The 21122-nt window shown below is 42.3% G+C and overlaps 1 protein-coding gene and 1 non-coding gene across 5 annotated transcripts; one reads left to right on the top strand and one right to left on the bottom strand.

Moving 5' to 3' along the window:
• Nucleotides 1-6875: 6875 nt before the first annotated feature.
• On the bottom strand, nt 6876-6948 carry Trnak-uuu. Its single transcript has one exon. It is a non-coding gene; the product is annotated as a tRNA-Lys (tRNA).
• A 3375-nt stretch (nt 6949-10323) lies between these two features.
• LOC6728425 lies at nt 10324-16844 on the top strand. 4 transcript variants are annotated; one of them, XM_044923272.1, is made up of 7 exons: nt 10324-10525; nt 10587-10678; nt 14637-15038; nt 15123-15208; nt 15457-15540; nt 16059-16309; nt 16536-16844. In XM_044923272.1, the coding sequence occupies exons 3-7, from the start codon at nt 14642-14644 to the stop codon at nt 16660-16662; spliced, it is 945 nt and encodes a 314-aa protein (XP_044779207.1). In that variant the 5' UTR covers nt 10324-10525; nt 10587-10678; nt 14637-14641; the 3' UTR covers nt 16663-16844. The 4 variants fall into 4 exon arrangements, with proteins under 4 accessions (XP_044779207.1, XP_016035013.1, XP_016035012.1 ...); XM_016176863.2 differs by having other exon boundaries at nt 10324-10678; XM_016176862.2 differs by having other exon boundaries at nt 10324-10678; nt 14640-15038.
• Nucleotides 16845-21122: the final 4278 nt, after the last annotated feature.

Raw genomic sequence — 21122 nt, forward strand, 5'->3', positions numbered from 1 at the left:
GCGAGTTATATGTTGTGGATTCGAGTTATTAGTTCTCAATTCGGCAGCCGATGGCCTTTTGTGAATTTTAAACTATACTTTCCCGCATTTTATTCAAATTATTTCATTTAATGAAATTTACCTCATTTTTACTTTTTTAAGCCTAATAAATGCTATTTTGTTTAATGGAATTATAGAAACCAGGTATGACTACTTATTTGATTATTCTCTTTCCAATTTGTGCGGCTATAAAACCAATTAGTCAACTAAATAGCTTAGTTTTCAAGGCAAGTGAAAAACCCATGTCCATTTGATAATATGAAATCTGGCAGCTTTAACAATGAAATGCATTTTTCAGTGCGTTTAAAGATTATCTAAGGAAATCGGATGGTGTAAGCGGTGGGCCAGTGAAAAAATGAAAATGAAAATCGTTTGTGGCATTTGTTTCAACAAGCGTACGCAAAAGTGGTTGACGACGAGTCGAGAAAGGCAAGGCGATGTGGTGCGATGCAGGTGACGACCCCTGAGCGGTGAAATGAGCAAGAATATGGCATAAATCAGGCTGTACATGGGACGAACCCTCCTCCGCACTCCGCATCCTGGGCTCCTTGCTGCTCCTGCTTGTCAGCCAATCATAGTTTTCACACTCTAGTTAACATCATTGTCACCGAGTTTCACTCACCCCCAGCTCCTGTACATACCAAAGTAGAGGGGGCACAAAAAATTGGTTGACGTTTGCAGTTTGTCACCATCTCTCTGCTGGCTCGTCCCTGTATTTGGTGCACAAATCCAACGAATTTCCATTGCTGCCACTGCTTCCATAGCTTCACATTGCTACCATTGCTGCCGACCACGTTCGCCACCCTTTTTCGGGCGGTATTCTGCGTTTGTCGTTTTAAAAATTTTACCAACGTTGACATTTAAGTTAATTTGCATATTGCCGCACAAAATTTGCCGGCTGGCGGTTGCCAAGGCTGATGATGATTATGACAATGAGGACAAGGAAATGGCTTGGGCCCTGAACTCCATCAATGAATGTCACAGCGCACCTATCCTTCTGCTTTCCCTTCGTGAAAGTTCTATATTTGCATTCTATTCGCTGCTCTTTTATCGTGCCGAGTCAGTTTTAAAAACTAAATGTTGGCCAATTACACCGCGAATTAACATAAAGATCCCATTGAAGGAAATTCTGGAATTACCAGCATCATCTGCATATATAGTTGGTAAGGGAAATACATTTCTGCTCTTATTAATACAGCTTAAATTGGATATTTAGGCTTTGTGCTTCTGGGAATAGGCACTTTAGTGCGCCCAAAAATTCAATGTTCGGCAAACGTTAATTTGGGACCAAAAGAGTTTAAAATCTCAGCCATATGAGTGGCAGTAAACCACAGCATTCCGAACTACGTGCACGTTGCATATTAATCAAATCCGCTCGGCAGCAGCGAGTTGTTGCAATTTAGCTGGATTCAGAACGCCATAAAATATGCCAGCAGAAACCGAAGAGTGCCCGCATCCACATCCCCACCCTCATCCACATTCCCATCCACATCCTCATCCAAGCTCTCTGTTGGCATCCGTAGGGGATCACACTTGTCTATGCGCGTTTAGCACGATGGCTGCCACAAGGCTTTATGGCTGCCTTGCCACCCAGCTCGTGGCACCCAATTTCCGGTGCTTGCGTAAATACATTATGCAGCTTACAACTACTTAACTGGCGGCAAAGTGCGGGGAACTCGCGGCATAAAGTGGCAAATTCAAGGTGCAACTTTTGTCGATACAAGCTTCTGGTCCTCCCCTTTTCCCACTCCACACTCCTAACCACCGTGCCAAGGAGACGCCCTGAAAGGATGCAATAAAAGTGCACGGAAAACTGTGAAAAAGGTGAAGATTACGCACTGAATAAGAATACGAGGCTTTCCGAAATGGGCGTTAGTGCACAGGAAAAAATTATGATCCTAATATCCTATCTGTCCAATAAGGGAACGAAAAAACAGCCATTGAAAATATAAAAGTGTTTCAAAAAGGTACGTATTAAGATTGCCATTTAGATCTTATAGAAATATACTTCTGCTGTTTTTAAGCGTTCTACATTTGTTACTGCTTTTTGTAAACTTTTTGTTTAGTAAATACGTGGCTCAAGAGAGTCAATAAAAAACTGAACCTTTTTTGTTTCTCTGTAAATGGCTGCAAGTATGAGTGCGGTGAAAAGTTCTGCGAGAGAACTCGCACTCAACCTGAATCCAGACAGACACTTTGAGGCAGCGCCATTCACATGACAAACATGTGTGATACGCCACTTGCACCCAGCCAGCAGCCAGTGCTATCTGCATTTGCAACAACAGTTTTTCTTTGCTGCAGCCTTTTCCACCCTTTTTGCAACCCTTGCCACCCACTTCGTCAACACCCCGCCCACCAGATAGCTCGTCTGTCAGCGTGGCATACTCATGAAAGTTAAGGACTTGCATAACTTCTGGCATTTATGTGCGCTTTTCACCTGCTTGCCAACAGCTTCACCTACTTTTCACACCCGCCCCCCGGGCGACCGCCCACTTTTGCATGCTTCATTACGCTAATGCCGTGTTTTCAAATTATTTTACAAGCCCCCACCCGCTGGCGAGTGGCAGCCTTTCCGCCATTTGTTGCATACAAAATGGAAAAGCGGTCTGATTAGCATGTGATAAACTGGCTTGGGTGCTGCTGTGACATAGTTGCCAGCCCAGTTGCATGGTAATCTGCTTTGGGATCGATTCGGATATGTGTGGATACAGCTCAGTACACTATGAACTGTTAAAGCTCCTCCTCGGACTGGAGGCCCATCCAATTAAATGCATAATAATTAAGATTGGATGTCATCAAATTAATGAAAGTCAAAAGCAAGTCTCTGCGGCAAAGGTGATGGCCAAGGCGGGCATATAACGACAGGTTGTTTGCTTTACATAATTATTTCATTAAGTGTTTTGTGTGCGGCTTTGAGACCGAAGCTGTCTTGAGCCGCCAGTCGCCGGCCCTACTGAGGGACCTTTTCACTTTTCCACTTTGGTAATTCCAGCATTTAACAAGTCGGAAGGCAGCATCACCAGCAGCAGACATCCCGCAGCACTCGCCTTGACCTCGGGCAGGGCCAAAATCGGTGGCGAACGCCAGGATGCCATAATGCCACGATGCCAAGATGCGGGGAGATGTGGCATAGCTCATTAACAAACATTAGTTGCAAATGTTGTGAATTACTTAAGGAATTAATATTCCATGCTTCACACACAGACACACGCACACAGAGGCTCTCTGGGGAGGAGAGGAGGTGGCTGGAACTTAATCTCCCCGAGGGCTTCTGGCACTCTACGACGGCAGCCAAATGAGCGAGAGTCATAAGTCCTGCCGCACAAGCACCCGCACACTCACATCTACTTCTTAAATCCTGCTCAGCGTCTGCTGTGTACACTGCGGCGTATACTTAATGCAAACTAATTCATTTCCACGTACACACACACATCACTATCCACACGCACTCACACTCACACTAGCACTCCCAATCGGTTATCATCGTCTTCATCATTAGAACGATGCTTGATGCTTGTCTGCTGCGCTAGTTAATGATAGTTGACCTCCCCGTAAGCATATTGAATTAATGAAAGCTCTTTGTCTGTTGACCAAGATATATTCACCGGCTTGCCCCAGTCGCCCACTCGCATCCCAATCTCCCATGAGCGAGGGTTTCCATCTTTGTCTTGCCCTTATAAATTGACTTGAAGCCATCTAATCATCAACCGCATTGTTGTCATTTGGAGATGAGCAGCAGTGTTAAGTGATTAATAATTTTGAGCTATTTTGGATTAACTATTTAAGGTTTTCTAAGCTATCATGAGTATTGGTGCTGAATGGTATTGAGTGTCTATCCTAAATTTGTATGCAAATAATATATAAATTCTTAAATCCCATTATATTTTGTTTTATACAATTTTATTGTGAAATACTCCTCTTCATTCATTTCACGCCGTTTTTATCACAATAAATAATTATTTTTGTTCTTTGCGGGTTTGGTGTTACCGGTATGCAATGCAAAGCCTCTTCGATTAAGAGCGCACATAGTTTGTTCGGCATTCATTTGGTTCAATAGGTATTTTATAGTTTTTATAGAAAATAACTAATTCAAACGAGTTTTCTGCTATTTGTCTCACAATTTCGCAATTACAAATAACCCGTTTTTATGTTTTACAAGCATGTTTTTTTTATATAATTGAAGATATCCATTAACACTTTAATTTTTACCCAATTTTTATTAAATATTAAACATGTTTTTAATGTACTTTTTGTTTTGTGATAGTCGCTACTGTCTAGTTCTCTGCTGAATGTTTGTTGCAGGGTCCTTTTCACATTTGGACTAACATTCCTTTTAGGTTCCTTTGCCTTATCGCATTACTTACTAGAAGTGGCCAATGCTTCATGCCGAAAACGTTCAATATTGGTTTTAAGCGGCTTTTGGGCCATTCCTCTACTGGCCTTACCAATTCAACTTCCATGCAGCATTTTTAGCTCCCCAATTTTTCAAAACGAACTGGTCGCAAATGCAGCTTTCGCATAAACAAAGCACGCACAACAAATTAAAACGATTCATATGAGTGTGTGTGTTTTTGCCAAGCACAAACGGCAAACTCTTTCACTGCCAAATGGGATTGTGGAAAATAGGAAACTGGAATATTTTGTGCGTGTCTTGAATATTCTATGGCTGTTAATTACGTTGTTCTTGCCCCCAAACTTCAGCGATATCTTTGTCCATGGTGCAAGCATTTGAATATTTCTACGATTTATTTGGCTTTGGTAGGAAAATTAGCAAAAACGGAAAAAAGGGGCAACGATAAGAGGTGTGGCTGAGTATGAAAAATAACTTGCTCCTTTTTATGCGCAAAATATTGAAATATCAGAGGGCGGGGGAAGGACTCACTCGCACCGACGGCGGCGAGGCAAAGGATGCGATACCCTTGGCTGGCCGGACCCAAAGGATTCATCAGCGGCAACAGCTGTTGACTGCCGGGGCTGCCGAAAATGTTAGCATTTTGCGATGATGTATCGCTGGCATCATTATAACAGCTGCCAAAAAGTGCACAGTAAGTTAATTTGGCTAAGAAAAATTTAACAGTATTCTAATTCTAATTCTATGGCTTTTGCATAGGAAGTCATTAATTTTCATTCTGTTTCAAAAATAAAATAGTTTTATAATCTAATAAGCATAGCATTTAAATCCATCACGACGTGTCTTGATTGTTGTTTTTTTATAATGAACATGTTATTTTTTGCTGTGCATCACCCTCTTATTGCCCCCGCCCATCAAACCCAGATTGGGCTTCAAAATTTGGATGCGTTTTCACCCGAGCCCTGATGGGCCCTTGTGCGTGCCTCGGGTACTTGTTGTTATATTTATCACAGAAATGTACTTTATCTTTGCCGGTGCTCAATGCGCGGAGCGTATAACCGGAGAGCCAGAGATTTGGCGGCAGGATCGGTGGCGGGAGTCCCGTAACCCTATACCCTTGGGCCAGGACATTCGTCAACAGCTGTTGTGGAGGAGAGTTCCCCGGTTCTGCCGGTAATATTGCCTTAGCCATCTGCCTGCCAACGGATGTTGAGCAGATTTCCATGCAAACTAAATTATATAAAAATACCGCCACACACTGTTATATGATTAAACTTGCATTATAAGCCCGCATCGGACCAAAGTTGTGTCGTAAAAATCGACAAACATGTGTTTGATTTTCACTTTTAAAGGGCGAAAGAATGTTGCCATTGTTTGTATGTATTTTTAATGTTTAAATACATTTTGATGGATGGCAATAAAAAATGTTATTTTACGATACGAGCCTTTAAAGGTTAAATATAAGCAAACGTCGGCTTATGTATTTCAAATTCATCACGATATGATTTGGAGCTCTAGTTCCCCAAAATTTGCAATTGCCTTCGTCAATTTGCCCCCCACACTTTTCATTTTCACCCGGCCTGCTGATTTCAAGTCGCATGTATGCAAATGCCTTCAGTCTCCAGGATATTGATTCAAATGCAATATTCTGTGCGCGGTATAACTCACTCATTTGCATAAGTTCATTACTGTCCGAAGCTGACCTGGCCTGTATTTGACCGGCTGTTGATGGGTGGGCGGTGGTCTGGACTTATTCCCCTCCTGTCATTGATGGCGCCGTGAAATATGCGAAGTGGGTGGTCCATTTAGGAATCCATTATAGCTTTAAGTTCGCACAAATACCTTGCAACGAAGGAATTTTAACGTAAATTCTAAAAGACCTCAGATTCGGAAGCATTTAAATCGTTTGCTCGTTTAAGCTTAAATTAAACGTATATATGACTTTAAAAGTCATAATTAATAGGAAAAACCTTGTTGCTGTGCTCAACTTCTTATTCCTGGTTTATTGTTCTCCACATTTATGTTTATTTATAAACCGACTGGCAAAGTTTAAACAAAAGTCGTTCAAAGCTGATTACCCACTTTGGAATCTCAGAAATGATGTGTGCATGCAGCACGGCCCTTAGTCCTGTTCTAAATCTCATATAACCACTGCACTATTTTATAAACTTATTTTTTCCCTTTCAATTTTCGTTGCCATGACAAGAAGCGTTTGTGCTCGCAACTAGCTGCCTGCTTATTGTTTAAGGAAGACAGCCAATATGGTTGGACTTTTCTTTTTTTGCTGCCGCAAACATAATTTTCATTTCTTGCTCTAGTATCCTTTTTATCTCTGTTTCTCCATAGCAAATAAACCAAGGCTATTTACTTTTTTTATATTGCTTGAATAATTTTGAATGTAAATGGATATTAGATAAAAAGGAAATTGATCATTTCAATATTGCCTTTCGAATCAACACTTCCAAAAAAATCAAAAAAAGATGGCCGCCCGAACAGGGACTTGAACCCTGGACCCTTGGATTAAAAGTCCAATGCTCTACCGACTGAGCTATCCGGGCAGGTGAAAGTCGTCCGCCAAAAAACATTGCTAATACGACGGCAGGTTAAGCCATTTTAGATCTATGGTCGTAAAATAAAGAACACAAATAGTTTGTATTTGTTTATGCCATATTAATAGATGTTTACATCCTTTTTTATATTTTACATTTGTATGGTTGTGTGCTTTTATACATTTTTTGTTTAATTATTGCCTTTGCAATCGAACCCAGATTGCATGCGAATTTCATTGTAAATTAGTTGCGTAAATTTATTTTACATCGAATGCACACACAATGGGTAAGAAAGACATATTTAATATGAGACATGACAATATTGTCTTGGCCTTTGCCCACAGAGTGACTGTTCTGTTCCATTCAGCTCCGTTCGGTTTTATTCCATTCACCATTGTGCATTATTCAGTATTCTGTTGCCACTGCCACTGTCATTGCGTTGTTACCCGACTCCTCCGCCGGCAGACATCATTATTTCTCGAGTGGTTGTTGCGCTGATAAACTCGCAGCAAAGCGTGGCAGTTTCGCAATACCAATTCCAGGCCGGGACCCGGTTCAGTTAGGACAGCAGCATCATCGTCTTTTGGCGTCTTTATCCTTTATGCAAAGGAGCGGGGAGGAAACAGCCAAATCGAGTAAATAAAAACACAGAAGGCTTCTTCACGGCCCGGGATGGCAATAAAAAAAATGCTTACAATTTATTGATTTCATATTAGTAGACTCTCGCAGCGCACACACATCATGATCGGGGAAAGTCCCATGGAGTTTTGTGCATAAATTTTCATCAGCCTAAAAGCGTGCAACTAAGTCTTTCGCTTTCTTTCCCACGCAATTTAGATGTTGACGCACCACTTTTTTCTCTGTATTTTTTTGTTAGTGCCTTGATTTCGGATTGTCTGCACCACTCCACCGCCCAAATGTGGGTCAGCTTTTTTTTCCATTTCACTTCGGGTTGGCTTGCTAATTTGGGCCCAGAATTTTGGGGCCAAAGAACTTGCTAATTGAATTAAATTGTTTCCTAATTGTTGTCGAGTTTCGATTTCTTTAAGTTCAGTTTTCGTTATAATGTTATGCTAAATATGAAGGTGGAAAAGTTTCCACTTCCTTGAATTGTAATACTGTAATGCTGTTAGGCAATTTTAAAAATTAGTAAAAATAAGATGGGAAAGTATCTACTAGTTTTTAAGCTTTTAATTTTCACGACTATAGGGCCATTGTCTGTTTTTCGATGTCATAGTGTTAAATATTGGTTGAATATTTATTTATGAGAGTTTCGATAGGAGAATTATCGACCGCCTATGTTTACCGCCCTTCATACAACGAATTAAAATTTTATTTTAAACTAAATTCCACCAAATTAGTTGTTTCCGGCTGTTGCTCCATTGGGAATTATCTGATAATACCACATCGCGAACAAATATGCAGTGGCACACAGTCTCACTCGTTGGCTAGCGCCATATTCCGCAAACAATTCATCATTTATGCCAAATATTGTGTTGCCTGTACAAATTATAAACCGAACTACTGAATGCCGATTTGATAAGCTGATTTATGCTTCATGTTTAGTCTGCGGCTGCCCCGGTTCCATTGATTTGCACTCTCGGTTGACAGGGAAATCATTAGGCTAATGTGATTGAGGGGCAAGTGGAGTGGCACGGAGTGGATGAGAATGGCAAATGTAAACACAAATATTGCAATTGCCAAACAAAATCGAGCTGGGCACATAAATTAAACGGGAAATCGGTAAGCCCACCGAATCCCGGCTACAGCTGAAATTGCCCGATATGCAAAGTCAGCTCGCTCGGCGATAACAAATGCGGAGCAATTATGGCCGCATTAGGCATATGCCCAAGTGGTCATCCTCTCCATTGGCGTGTGTGGGGGTTTTTGGAGTGCATCGCAAGGATTTGCATAAATCCCACCACATTTATTCAATAAGCAAACCACACAGAACAGAGCACAAGCACTTGACTCGGCTGGAAGACCACTTAATAAACCACTCGGACGGGTTAAAAGAGTCTCTCCCCAAATGCTGATTGCCCGCACAGTTGGCATTGATTTACGGGTGGACTAGACCCAGGAACTCAGCTCCATCTTCCCTTCCCATTGCTAGTCCCAATCGCAGTCCCAATCCCATTCCCGGCCCCAATTCCAATCGGGTATGCAAATCGAATACAACTAAATGTAAACACATACAACTGCATTTCAAGATGGCAACCTTCGTTGGTTGTTCCATTTCTATTTTCCGATTTGATTTCGCAAGGGTTCAAATGCCTCGATTTCTGGGCTGGAGAGGATTTGGGGGGGATTTCGGACGACTGGATGTCTGGCAGACATTCTCAGGAAACTTTTGCCTGAACGGCTTAACTTTTTTGCACGTGTAGTTGGCCAGCAGGAGCTTTTAGAAGTGGTGGTCGCTGTACGGGGACGAGGACCCACTTTTAGTTAAATTTGCAAAAAAAAAGAGAACACATCTTTTATTCTTGGCAATCCCCTGAAATGTTTTCTTTGCCCAGAAGTTTCCTAATTTACCAGTGACTCGAGATTGGACCAAGCAATCGGCTTAAGCCTAATGAATCACTCTGTTTCTGCATCTTTCAAAACAATTTCAAGATGAGCTGTCCTAGTCAAGGTCCCCGTAGAACAATAACTCAGCACCCACATCAAGGAACATGATCGACTGTCCAGCGACATGTAAATGAGATGGAAAACCTTGACGGCAGTTCAACCAGGTAGATTAACACCAACCGTTAACGCCCATTTTTCAGGCAGCAGACAACAATGGACCATAAACGCATTAAGGTAATGGCAAACAAAACGGAGCTAACACTACAGGCAAGAGACGGATCGCGTCCACGAAGTCACACCTGCGATCTGGCTAGCCACAACATGTTCGAGCTCAAACCGCACTTCGAACCTCGTTTGTCATCTGCGCAGGCGCCACCACACGATCAGTGATCAGTGATGCCTAACTGGCCAATTTTTGTTCAAAAATACACAGGGCTTGTAAGATAGCTAAAGATCACCACAGATCCGAGAAATTATCATTTCTTCTATTTAAAAGTTAAGTAATTTTACCTACTTTAAAATTGCAACTATTAAATGTCTATATTATTACAAATATTATATTTTATATATACCTGCCTCGTATTTATTGTTTTATATTAATAAATCCTTTCTTGTGTCAAAGAGTAATTCTTCATAGTTGTAGCTGATCTTAATACTGTAACCACTTTGTTTGCTAAAACAACCTTTTTTTCTAGAGCCAACTAAAAAGTGTGAAACTATCGCCGTCTTCCAACATGTTCGATTTCGAGCCTCGGCGGCTGCATTTCTTCGGCTCGATTCCAGGCCCATCGCGAAGACGCTAAAATGGGTCAGGCTATAAAAGCTGAAGTTCAAGGCGATCGCCGTTTCAGACAACTTTAGCAGCCGTCACAGCAACATCTCCATTTAAAGCCAGTAACCACCAGCTGTAGTGCCCAGTTAAATCCGAACACTCTCGAATCGAAGTTAACGAAAGAAAGTTCCCATCGATCCGACTGTCTCAGAAAGAGAGAGCAATTTTCGTGTGCAAAGTTTTTGGGTGAATTTTTAAGTGAATTGTGTGCTTGACAATCGCGTGCTGAAATCTGCACTTTTTCTAGTGCGACCAGCCAAACTAACTCAGCTGCAGCTGTAATTAAAATTTAAATTGCTTCGAGCTCGACAAACTAACAGACTGCAGATAAATAGACAGGTAAGAGGAATGCTTCAATGGGAACAGGATATTGGAGTCATTTTAGTGGCATTGAAGTGGCATTAATTCAATGACCGAAATAAATGTTTTTTATGCTCAAATTAATCCAATCACACGTTTATTTAGGTAGATATATGCAGAGAAAACACTTATTTATTTTAGTTGACAAAGATTGTTTTCATTCAAATTTTGTTTGTAACATATTTCAAGTCATAACCAAAATCATGCATATTTATTGTTGGAGGGTAAAAAACCACATTCTTCTGAAATTTCCAAAAGATTATTTTTAATATTGATAGAAATTATAAAAATACTATAAATCAATTTAAAAACAGAAATCAACAACGGCTAATTCGCAACGCAAATACTGCAGTGCGTTCAACTAGAATTTCGTAGTAGAAAGTTATTGACAATTGATCGACTGCCACTATTTGGCCTCGAGTCGTGTCGTGCGTTTGTTTGTCGAACAAATTGGGGCTATATGGCAAGAGCCAAATATTTGGGTCAGGCCAAAAAGAAATAACAGAACTCGGGGCATAAATCCAGCAATGAAAAAGGCAACAACCGGGCAGTAGCGGAAAGAAGGGAGATTTTCTGTTAAACGAGTTAACAACTTTGCATGAAAAAGCAAACAGAAACCCATCGACTGGACGGACGGAGGGGCATGAACATGTCAAAGCGTTCGAAACCAGGGGGTTCTCATTCGAGACGGGAGGGGCCTTCCATTTCGTTGACGAGGTGCGATGAGGTGCGCCGGGCACACACACACACGCACACGCACATGGAGATGTGCATTCAGCCAAGTTCTTTTCAAGCCAAACAACCAACACATCGTGCACCGATGATGGCCGCCCACTGACCCAAATGGGCGCCTGTTGACTGCCGCTCCAAAGAATTTTGGTTTTGAGTGCTCAGGAGAAGGCAGCCGCCACACACCCCACTTTCAGGTGGAGAGGCCTTGCGGCCGTTTTGTCTGTGGCCTTGATTCGATGTGGGTATCCGACTTCGCTCCGTCTCTGTCTCTGTCTCGGAATCGGAATATCTCTCTCCGCTGTGGATCGCCCAATTAACGCCTGCCTTTTGGCCAAGTCTTTGGCCAACTCCCATAGAAAATATATTTATTTAATTGCCTGCAAAAAGGTTAAAACTGTCTGCTGTTTGTTTACCCATTCGCCTGTGTGCACTCCTAGACTCTTTGCCTTTTTCTGCCTTAAAGCAAGTATTTTTCGTTTTATTTTTTTGTAACTTTCATTCATTGACCGTCGTTGGTTGCTTTTGGCATTTTGCGGTTGTCGTTGTCAGGCTGAGCGAGGTGAAAGTTTTTCTTTGAAGCTGTTAAGTCGTGTTTAATACAGTTTATGTTTGGTCCGTTCGGATACGAGCGAAACTGAATCGGTTTTCAATTCCATGCAGGCTGGATAATTTGTTTTGCTTAGGAAAACTGCACTACTATTTGTGGATTAAACAAAGCGAAGCTCAACAATGGCAGTTGCAATTTGTCCATCAAATGCAGCTGACTGATAACCATAATGGCTGTGGAAATTGCAAGTGCAATTGGTTCTGCTTTCGTGCGGCCTTAAGTTGTTTGTCATTTTGCCCACTGCCGCCGACTGGGTTTCGGGGTCAGTAAAAGTTTCCAGAAGAAGTTTTGTCTGCAAAAAGGGGACCTTTGTGCAGCTCATCCCGCCCTGGGATTGCATCACTGCTTAGGGTCTTACTCAATAATCAATCGACACCGTTCGCATTAAAATGCAGCACAGTTACTGCGCATTTTGGCCAATTGACAGCTGGTTAGCGGTTTTCTGTCAGGGGTTGCTGACCAGCGCGTCAGTGGAAACGAAAGACTTAAGGCACAAACTCGCTAGAAAGCCGCTGGGCATTCCAATTAAGGTTAAGCACTCGACGGCAAGCAATTGCCGAGCTTTAAACACTTAATTAAATTTTTATTTTGTGTTATTTTTCTTGGTCAATAAACCTTGGCTTGATTCTGGGCGAAAAGAAAGTGAAATGTGAATTTTTCGAGGCTGCCTGAGTTTCTCTCAGCCGGAAACCTGTCCGTGACCGTTCAGAAGCCCAGCTGAGCCCCGCAGAATGACTCAGGGCCCTCCAATCCAGCCGATCCACTCCCAGAAACCCAAGACGACGACGAAGAGCTTGCTTGCTCACTTACCGCAAATCACGAACGTTTTGCCGCTTTCTCATCATCATCATCTTTGACTTTGACCAAGGAGCCAGTGGAGCGTGCTTTGGCACGAGACCGCAAACGAAAATGAAAATAAATATCTGGGAGACGAGCACATAAATTACAATGATATTTCTCGGCAAAGAACTTGGTTATTGTTACACCCCCGCCTCCGTGACTCGAAAAATTGTTTCTCTTTCTGGCCGTTTGCGGTTTCCACACTTTCTAATTTGCGACTTTTGACCAACGGCAAGTGTAATTGCTGCTCTCGTTTTATATTGTTATTGAAATAGTTATATTGCCCGTTGTTTGTGAAGATGTTTAATTGCCGTTTTAAGCCAGGCCATGAAAGTAAGAGTTGCGTGCAGAGTTTCCAATTAGAGTTGCGTGTTTTCTTTTTAACAAGAGAGAAAGAAGGCGGCCGAAGATAACGAGGGAACTAGCCAGCTTGCCAGTAGAATTATGTCATAAACGACCAGAGTGGCGATATCGATGTGACTAATTTGTCCATCACAATTTCCACGGCTAATTTCCCACAATCAATAAAATTTCTCTGCCACACATTCCAGCTATTAATTACCATTATCTTAGCCACTAATCGCTGATTCACGTTCAAAGCCACAGTCTCCCGCTCAAACAGCTTTCTAAATTTACATGGCCACCATAATTTCCACGGAACTGGGTCGCATTGTGTCACAAGCCATCAAAACTCGACTCTTCGGAGCCGTGAGATGGAGTTGCCCGATTAATCAATGGCCGCACAATTTACATTTCCACGCTGACCCATTCTGGAGAGCCTGTTCTCGGCCAGCAATTAAATGGAAATCAATGCAATCTCCCAGCCATTGGCATTCCTCAGCCTCGTTGGCTTTATTAATTGTAACGGGAACCTGTTGCATGACATCTGAGCTAAAAGAACCGCTACTTCGAACTGGTTGTGTAGCAATACACAAGAACCAGCGAAGAAGAATACCCTGCCACTAACATTGGCGATCCCATTATGATTCGCAGCTAGTACGTACTGACCAATCGGGAATGGTTCTCGATGCTAATATCGCTAATACATATCTAGCCAAACGATTGCGCTGAGGAAGTCGCTGCTAATTGCCGGTACTTGCCACCTCACCTGTGGCGGCTTTCTATGTTGCCCAACCTGCCACTCGGTTGATACCCCTGCCTCGAATGCTCCTCTTCATACCGCGGATTTCCACTGGGGAACAGGTTGGGTTTGACCGACACCTTAATTGGGAGCAGTTTGACTTGTTTCTAGATGTTTCGGAAGCAAGTGAAGACGCTTCGCCTTTAATTACACGCCGCTACAACTTTCTTATCTAGTTTTCATGGAAATTGTAACATATTCAAGGCCTGGTCGATGGGAAAATTTTTGACTTTGAGTGGGGAAGCACTTGACATTCAAATGCAACGGAAAATAAAAACATAATATTTTAATAGTCCTAAAAATAAAATAAACCCGTTTTTCTTACTCAAGAATTAAATGTAGGAATGCATAATTATTATTGTAAAGAGTATAAAAATCTATTTATTCAAGTCTGCGTATTTTCATTATTATAATGTAATGGCAAATCTCAATCGGGCCAAGCATGTGCCATCCAAATGGGCCACCGCTGATTCCAATGCTCAACCCGTGCCTAAGTTCAGGAAACTCCATGGCACTCAGTTGGGCAATGTGAAAGTGTTGTTATGCGGATGGCTTGGTGTTCGTCCCCCAATGAATTTCAAATAGGTTTAACCCATTCCCGTCTCGGTCTCTTCCAGTAGTCATGTGGAATCAACGGAAAGTACACGCATACCTGCTGCTCTCCATAGTAGCCAGCAATTGTCTGCTGATGACCTACGCATTTCCACAGCAGGAGGTCTATCAGAGGCAGCACCAGGTGACCCAGTCACCTGTCTACCGGGATGAAAGTGTGGCCAGGAAGTTTGCGGTGAAGCCGAATGCCTCGAAGAAGGTGGCTCTGGACGATATCGAGGATGATTTGGAGACCAATCAGATCCAAGAGAGTGTGGGAGGACCCGGCGGTTTCACCTGGTCTAACATGCTATCCACCGTGATGACCATGTTCTTCAACGGAGCCGTCAACTCACCAACCAAGTCCGATGATGTGGATAGTTCCATTGGCTTGGGCGGCAGCCCCTGGGCGAATGTTATCTCCATGGGTAAGATTCATATGATTTTGATTTAATGATGTGCTAGGTAAACAAAAAAGTTCCCATAACTGATCTCTATCCGTTTCTCTGCAGGTCTTCGCATCATCAACACCTTGCTGGGCGGCGGAGCCCCTAGCGACGGCATCGATAAGGTCGACAACGGCGGATCTCCCATGCAGGTAATCTATCCATCCATTAGCCCATAACATGGTATACACTCACTGATTGCTTTTGTGCCACTTTTGTTTTGCTTTATCGTAATTTTTGCTGTTCGATTGTTACCGTTTCGTTTCGTTTTGTTTTATGTATATCCTATATCTTATACTGATACTGATACTGATTCTGGGTGCCTGGCTCTTCTTATTCTCTTGATTATGATTGCTTCCCGCCTACCTCCTCTACCTCTACCTCGCTAATAATCGCACAGGGCATATTGGTGGCTGTGATGTCTGCCGTTTTAGGCTCCAGAGACCCCGACCAAGTCAACTCGATGGCCAAGCAAGCTGGCGAGGTAAAACATCTTTATTGCTTTCACAACACACAGAACAACACCAAGCAACAAGATTTGGGTGTGAATTTTGGGGCTACGTAGATGAGGGAATTGCTGAACATCTATTAAGGGGGTAAAATAATTCATTTACAATTAATTACTGGTTGATATAATAAGGTTTTGGATATATTATTGATATTACATAACATGATATTTCACGAGATTTCTAGGCAGTAATTAGCTAAGTACTTTTTTTGAGTTCAATATGTTTTTAGTCTAATTAATTGAATAATTTACACCTGAATCTTGTTGCCCCGTGCCCAGAATGTACATTGTTTCTATGCACAGCAACACACACTCCGTATACACGCTCTAAAACACACACACAACACTGACACCACTTTAGTATTGGCACAGCAAATGCAAAACTAATTGACTAATGCTTCCTCTACCCCATGTTTCCCCGTCCCCCAATCAACACCTGCACACACACACACTCCACTCCACTGAACAAAACGCTCCCCCTTCCGCATCCACAGTTCATTCAGATCGTGATGAACCTGCTGGACGCCCTGAAGACCTCCTTCTCTCACCGCTCCCTGACCGCCCGTTCCATGGGCAAGCGGGACTCGGTGAGCGACGCCGTCGTCGCCGGAATCTCGCTGATGAAGGGCTACGTCCGCACCTACCGCACCTCGGAGGACAAGTGCACGCAGCGGTACATGTGCGACGCGAACACGGAGTGCGTCCGCGAGATCGGCGGCAGCAGCATCTTCTGCCAGCTGGGATCGTAAGTACAAACATAATTATGTTTATTTTGGAAGGTTCCAGACTCAATTGCCACAGAATGAAACTAAAGTTTAAAACCTTTCAATAAAACGAATGTGTTCTGATTTTGATAGTTCTCGAAAATCTTAAGAGAAGTTATTCATATTCATAAAGGAAAAAGTATTGCTAAGCCATAACGAGTTGCTTTTTATTTAATACTAATACATATTTTGTTTGTCCTTTTATAGTTATGCCACCAGCTATGTCCTAGGCCGCACCAGTGGCAGCAACTTCGAGGAGCTGTACGACGCCGGACGCAGAGGTCGCTCCGGATTCGACTGTCGCCAGATCTATCTGGAGTGCAACGAGGTCTAGACTTCCCAGTGGCCACCGACTGGACTCTCCCTAAAATAATTTAAATTAATTTATGACTTCCTTAGATGTTAGCTATTTATATTATTTATTTAAAAAATCTGTACTTATGGTCGCCGGAAAATGCGACTGGCTTCTAAGTTGACAAAGAAAAGCGTTAAAAATACATGCATTAAATGACAAAACCGTGTTGTACTTGGCAAATTAAAAATTTACTTTTGTGGTAAATTTCAATAATTTTTAATTATTATCAAGCCAATTGAATGAATAGTCAGATAAGAAAAGTTTTGATTTCAGTACCTTAAAAGCTCGTACCAAAAAGCTTTTACGGCATTCAGAAATTAACTGCTACATGCGGCTGTCAGAAGCTGAATGCTATGAAATGCGCGCGCTGCTTGCGTATAACCGCAAGCAGGCAAACCGGAAGTCGGATAAGCGTATTTATTCAAGCAGTTTTTGTCACTGCTTGCGTAACTATACGAATAATTATTACGTATACGAAGTAGTGGCCTTCATCAAAAAAATCTTATACAGTCATCTAGTTTTGGACTTAAATCAAATTTCCTTTAGTTCTTAATTAGGGCTTTAATGTATAAAGAATTCGTATTATGGTCATTTTTTGAAAAGTAAGTGCTAGCAATTCACCAGCAATCGAACGTCTGATTAACCTTCTTCTTTGCATTGTAAGCCGTCTGTCAAAAAAGTTCGGCCTTTTCGGAGTTGGTTTGATGCAACAGTAGTCGCTGTCTCGGTTCTTAATGCTTATCAACATTCAGAAGCAGCCTTAAAGTTCCAGGCGATGTCACAAGGGATAGTCACGTGAGCAAATCGTGACACTGAAAAGAAAGTATTGTTTTTTTTTACTACAAGTTTAAAAAAAATAGTTCAGTTTTCTTAAATGTTAATAAGTTCCTTAGCATATAAATAAATAAACTATTGAAGAATATTATATAATTAATAGAACCAATATAAATATATATACACGGTTCTCCCTAGAAGGGACATGTTTTGTTAGGTGCATTGTAAAGTCTTCCAAGAAAGGATAAGGGTCCCAAGTTGACAGCCCTGACTGCAAAGTTTCCGGGAGGCAATTTCGGGAAAACAAACAGGCAAACTTGTGATGCCAAAGGCAGGGAACTTGTCTTGTCTCGTGCCACTGCGCAGCTGCAGCCGCTCTCAAAGTTTTTGCTATTTTGATAAATGCCACAGCACAGCTGAAATTTATTGGACAGCCGGCAACGCCGACGCAAAGAAAATTGCAGCATGCAAATGCAATGTGGGGAAACTTGACTCCAGATTCCAGACTTGAGGCTTCGGGCGGCATATCTGCATTGGGCCTAACCCACATTTAATGGGCGTGGTGCGGCTGGCAACATTTTGTCCAAGATGAAGGCAATGCTCCTGCTGCAGTGGCAGTGCCTCCAAAGTTATGATTAATTTGTGCGGCCAAGTTTTGCTGCTGCCACCCACCGAAAAAGTTGCTCCATCCATCGGATTGTTTGCTGCCACTATCTGCAGGAGCCGCATGAGCTGCAGGAGCGGCCGAAGGAGCCTGCTGCCAGTAATTAAAGGCGCTTTTGGCCCAACTTGCAGCCGACAACTGGCAACGGGCAGCCGGGAACGGGCAACCGACAACTGGCGCTCCGAGCGGCTGCGATGCATCGCTTGGAATTCCATTTAATTACGTTGAGTGTTGAATATCTTTAGTGCGCTAATTAGAACTGTGCGCAAAACTTTTCTCGGACACCGAATGCACTACCAGGAAAATGGAGCCGATGGTGAAGAAAAGCGGCGAACGCGCTGCAAATGAAAAAATCGAATTTGGCCAACGACCTAATTTGCACCAGAAGTTCTGGCCACCGTGGATGGAGCAGTTGCAGCCGGCTGTCTGGTGCGAATGACACTTTTGTCAGACTGCTTAAATTGTTTTACGAAGATTATAATTTACTTCTTGTTTGTCCGGGGGAATTAATTCGCTTGCCGAAATCTTTGAGGGTTCCGGCGAAAGTTTCAATTGCCGCAAATGGCTTATTGTTCTGAGACCGATTTGTGGAAAGCGAGCTCGCAGCACTGTTTTTATTGATTCATTAAATTCCATCAAATTTATATTGCACAGTGTCGTTAATCTTCACTCTGAAGCAATTACATTTACTCTTGATGTTGTTTTTTCGTTTCGTTTGCCAATTAATGAGAATCGTTCAAACAAATTCCTTCAATAAAAGTGGCAGGATTTTTTATTAAATAGAATATTGTATTATCACTTTTTGAGCACACTTTAAAGCAAATTAAATATTTGCGGAACGAAATCAACCAAGCTAATAACTTTTGCAATGTTATTTAAGATTGGTCAAATCAAAAATTCATTTAAAGCTCAGCATCTCTGGTTTCCTAGTTTCCGGATGAGGTAAAACATTTTCTCTGACGACCAATCGACAGAGTCATGCTGAAATAATAACTTTTTGCAAACATTTAGCCCCTGACATAAACCCGAAACTATTTGCGGAAAATACTAAGGGAAAAGCCAACCACAATCCACACACTCACACGAATGTAGTGGCTCACGTACAAACAGGTACATAAATGTCCATCAAAGTCACTGGCAATTATTTTGATATTTGCGCCAGCATTTTTTGATTTGATCTCCTTGTTGGTTTTGTCCAAATCAATTTATTCGAATGACCAAAGTGCGAAAATCTGTTTGATAATCTCAGCTAAAGGACGAATGCTGCAGAAAAACCAACTGGGCGACAAACTGTAAAGTGGCTAACGAAAAAATCGAGCATGGAATTTGCTTTGCATCAAATATATATATATTTGCCATAGGCGCTGAACCAAAATTGACCTATTGAAAATTTAATGTTTGCATACAACAATTTCCTGCACAACAGAAATAACAATGACAACAACGACGAGTACAACGAGTACGTGGATGTTCTGCTGATGCTGACAACTACAACGACCCGCAGGGCTGAGAGCTGAACATAAAAATACAAAAAAGGCTGGAGAGCTGGAAAATGAAACCCAAAACAAACCACAGCCAGGACAGGCAGGACAACCGGAGGATCCGCCGTAGGAGGTCGCTCCACGGGAAGCCGCGCGGGCAGTTAAATCGATACACTGAGCGTATAAGCGAAACAAAACCAATACCACAAGGCGGCGCACTGTCGGAATTTGCATTTGTCTTTCACCTTGCCCTCGTCCTCACCCTCACCCTCTCGGGCTGCCATTTCCACCCACTCTAGCCGCACCACCCACTCATCCCCGCGGCCATGCGTGGGGCATGTCAGTGGTTGTCACCATCAGAATCACCATCAGAGTCACCAGCGCCGTCAGCGCCGACGATATTGGCTTTTTTTCGGCTGATCCAGGGAGTGCGGGGATGGAGGGCGTTACTCTGGAAAAATCAGAAGGCGCCCTGACATCCAGTAAACGCATTCTATGCCAGCTTTGCCCTGCCCCATACGATTCCCATTTTTGTGATGGCAGCTTTGCAAAGTTCGCGGCCACCGTGTCTTGTATCACAGCCAAAATGAGTTCGCATTTGCGTTTATGACATTTTGAATTGTTTCATACGAGATTATTACCGAAGCAGTCGCGACCGAAAAACCATTAATAGGAATGAAATTCAACTCACGGGCATTTAAATAATTCACTGAACGCGCATTTTGAAATATATTCGAACACAGTGTGGAGCTTGCAGTTTTTGTCCATCAATTGACAAGCGATTTTCCGTTCAGTTTCGGACAAGTTGGAATTGCTAAAATTTGCAGAACATTTTTCAAAACGAAGAAAAAAAAAGAAGTAAAAATAACAGCCAATGGGGAATTCACCCACTTTTATCCGGACTATTTGCAGGCAACTTTGCGCATTCATTATTGAGACTTTGAGGGCGTGTGAAACATAGTGAATTATTAACATTGAAAAATGTGTGAAATATTTAATTGGAAGTGCCGAATTTGGCAGGCGTCCATCTATTCGTGGCATTTTGCCGGCTAATTTCAGTGGTTTCCTGTTTAAGCAGGGACCGGAAAATATCACAGAGCCATTTGGCTACAAACTACATTCCGATGTGGGCCTGGGGCGGGAATTTTGGTCTGATAAGCCAAAAAGTTGGGGGAGCGCAATGTGGCGGCATCTGGGCCACAAAGTCATGGGCTCCTGAATTTCCCCATCGCCATTGATGTAAACAAGCTGTCAAAGGGGCCCGACAATCGATTTGATTTCAAAGAAATGCCTTCCTCAACTGCCCTACCAATTTCAGAGTGAAACGACTTGTGGTCAAAGTCATAGAATAAACGTATATTTTTTAAATAATTGCTATTGTATTTGGAGCAGCATATGTTGCAGTAAAATGTTCTGTGGAATTCCCCCATCAGTTTCACACTTAGCCCATTAGTCTTAACTGAAGTTTTAATCCTCTCTCAATTTGAACAAAATCTGGCTTAAAGTTGGCCATCTGAATT

Source organism: Drosophila simulans, chromosome 3R (genome assembly GCF_016746395.2).
Source record: "Drosophila simulans strain w501 chromosome 3R, Prin_Dsim_3.1, whole genome shotgun sequence".
Classification (NCBI taxonomy): Eukaryota; Metazoa; Arthropoda; class Insecta; order Diptera; family Drosophilidae; genus Drosophila; species Drosophila simulans.

Coding starts and splice junctions, on each gene's coding strand:
- LOC6728425 (XM_016176863.2), top strand. CDS start 14,642: ATGTGGAATCAACGGAAAGTACACGCATACCTGCTGCTCTCCATAGTA. Junction 15,039..15,122: donor GGCGAATGTTATCTCCATGG/GTAAGATTCATA, acceptor GTTTCTCTGCAG/GTCTTCGCATCATCAACACC. Junction 15,541..16,058: donor TGGCCAAGCAAGCTGGCGAG/GTAAAACATCTT, acceptor CCGCATCCACAG/TTCATTCAGATCGTGATGAA.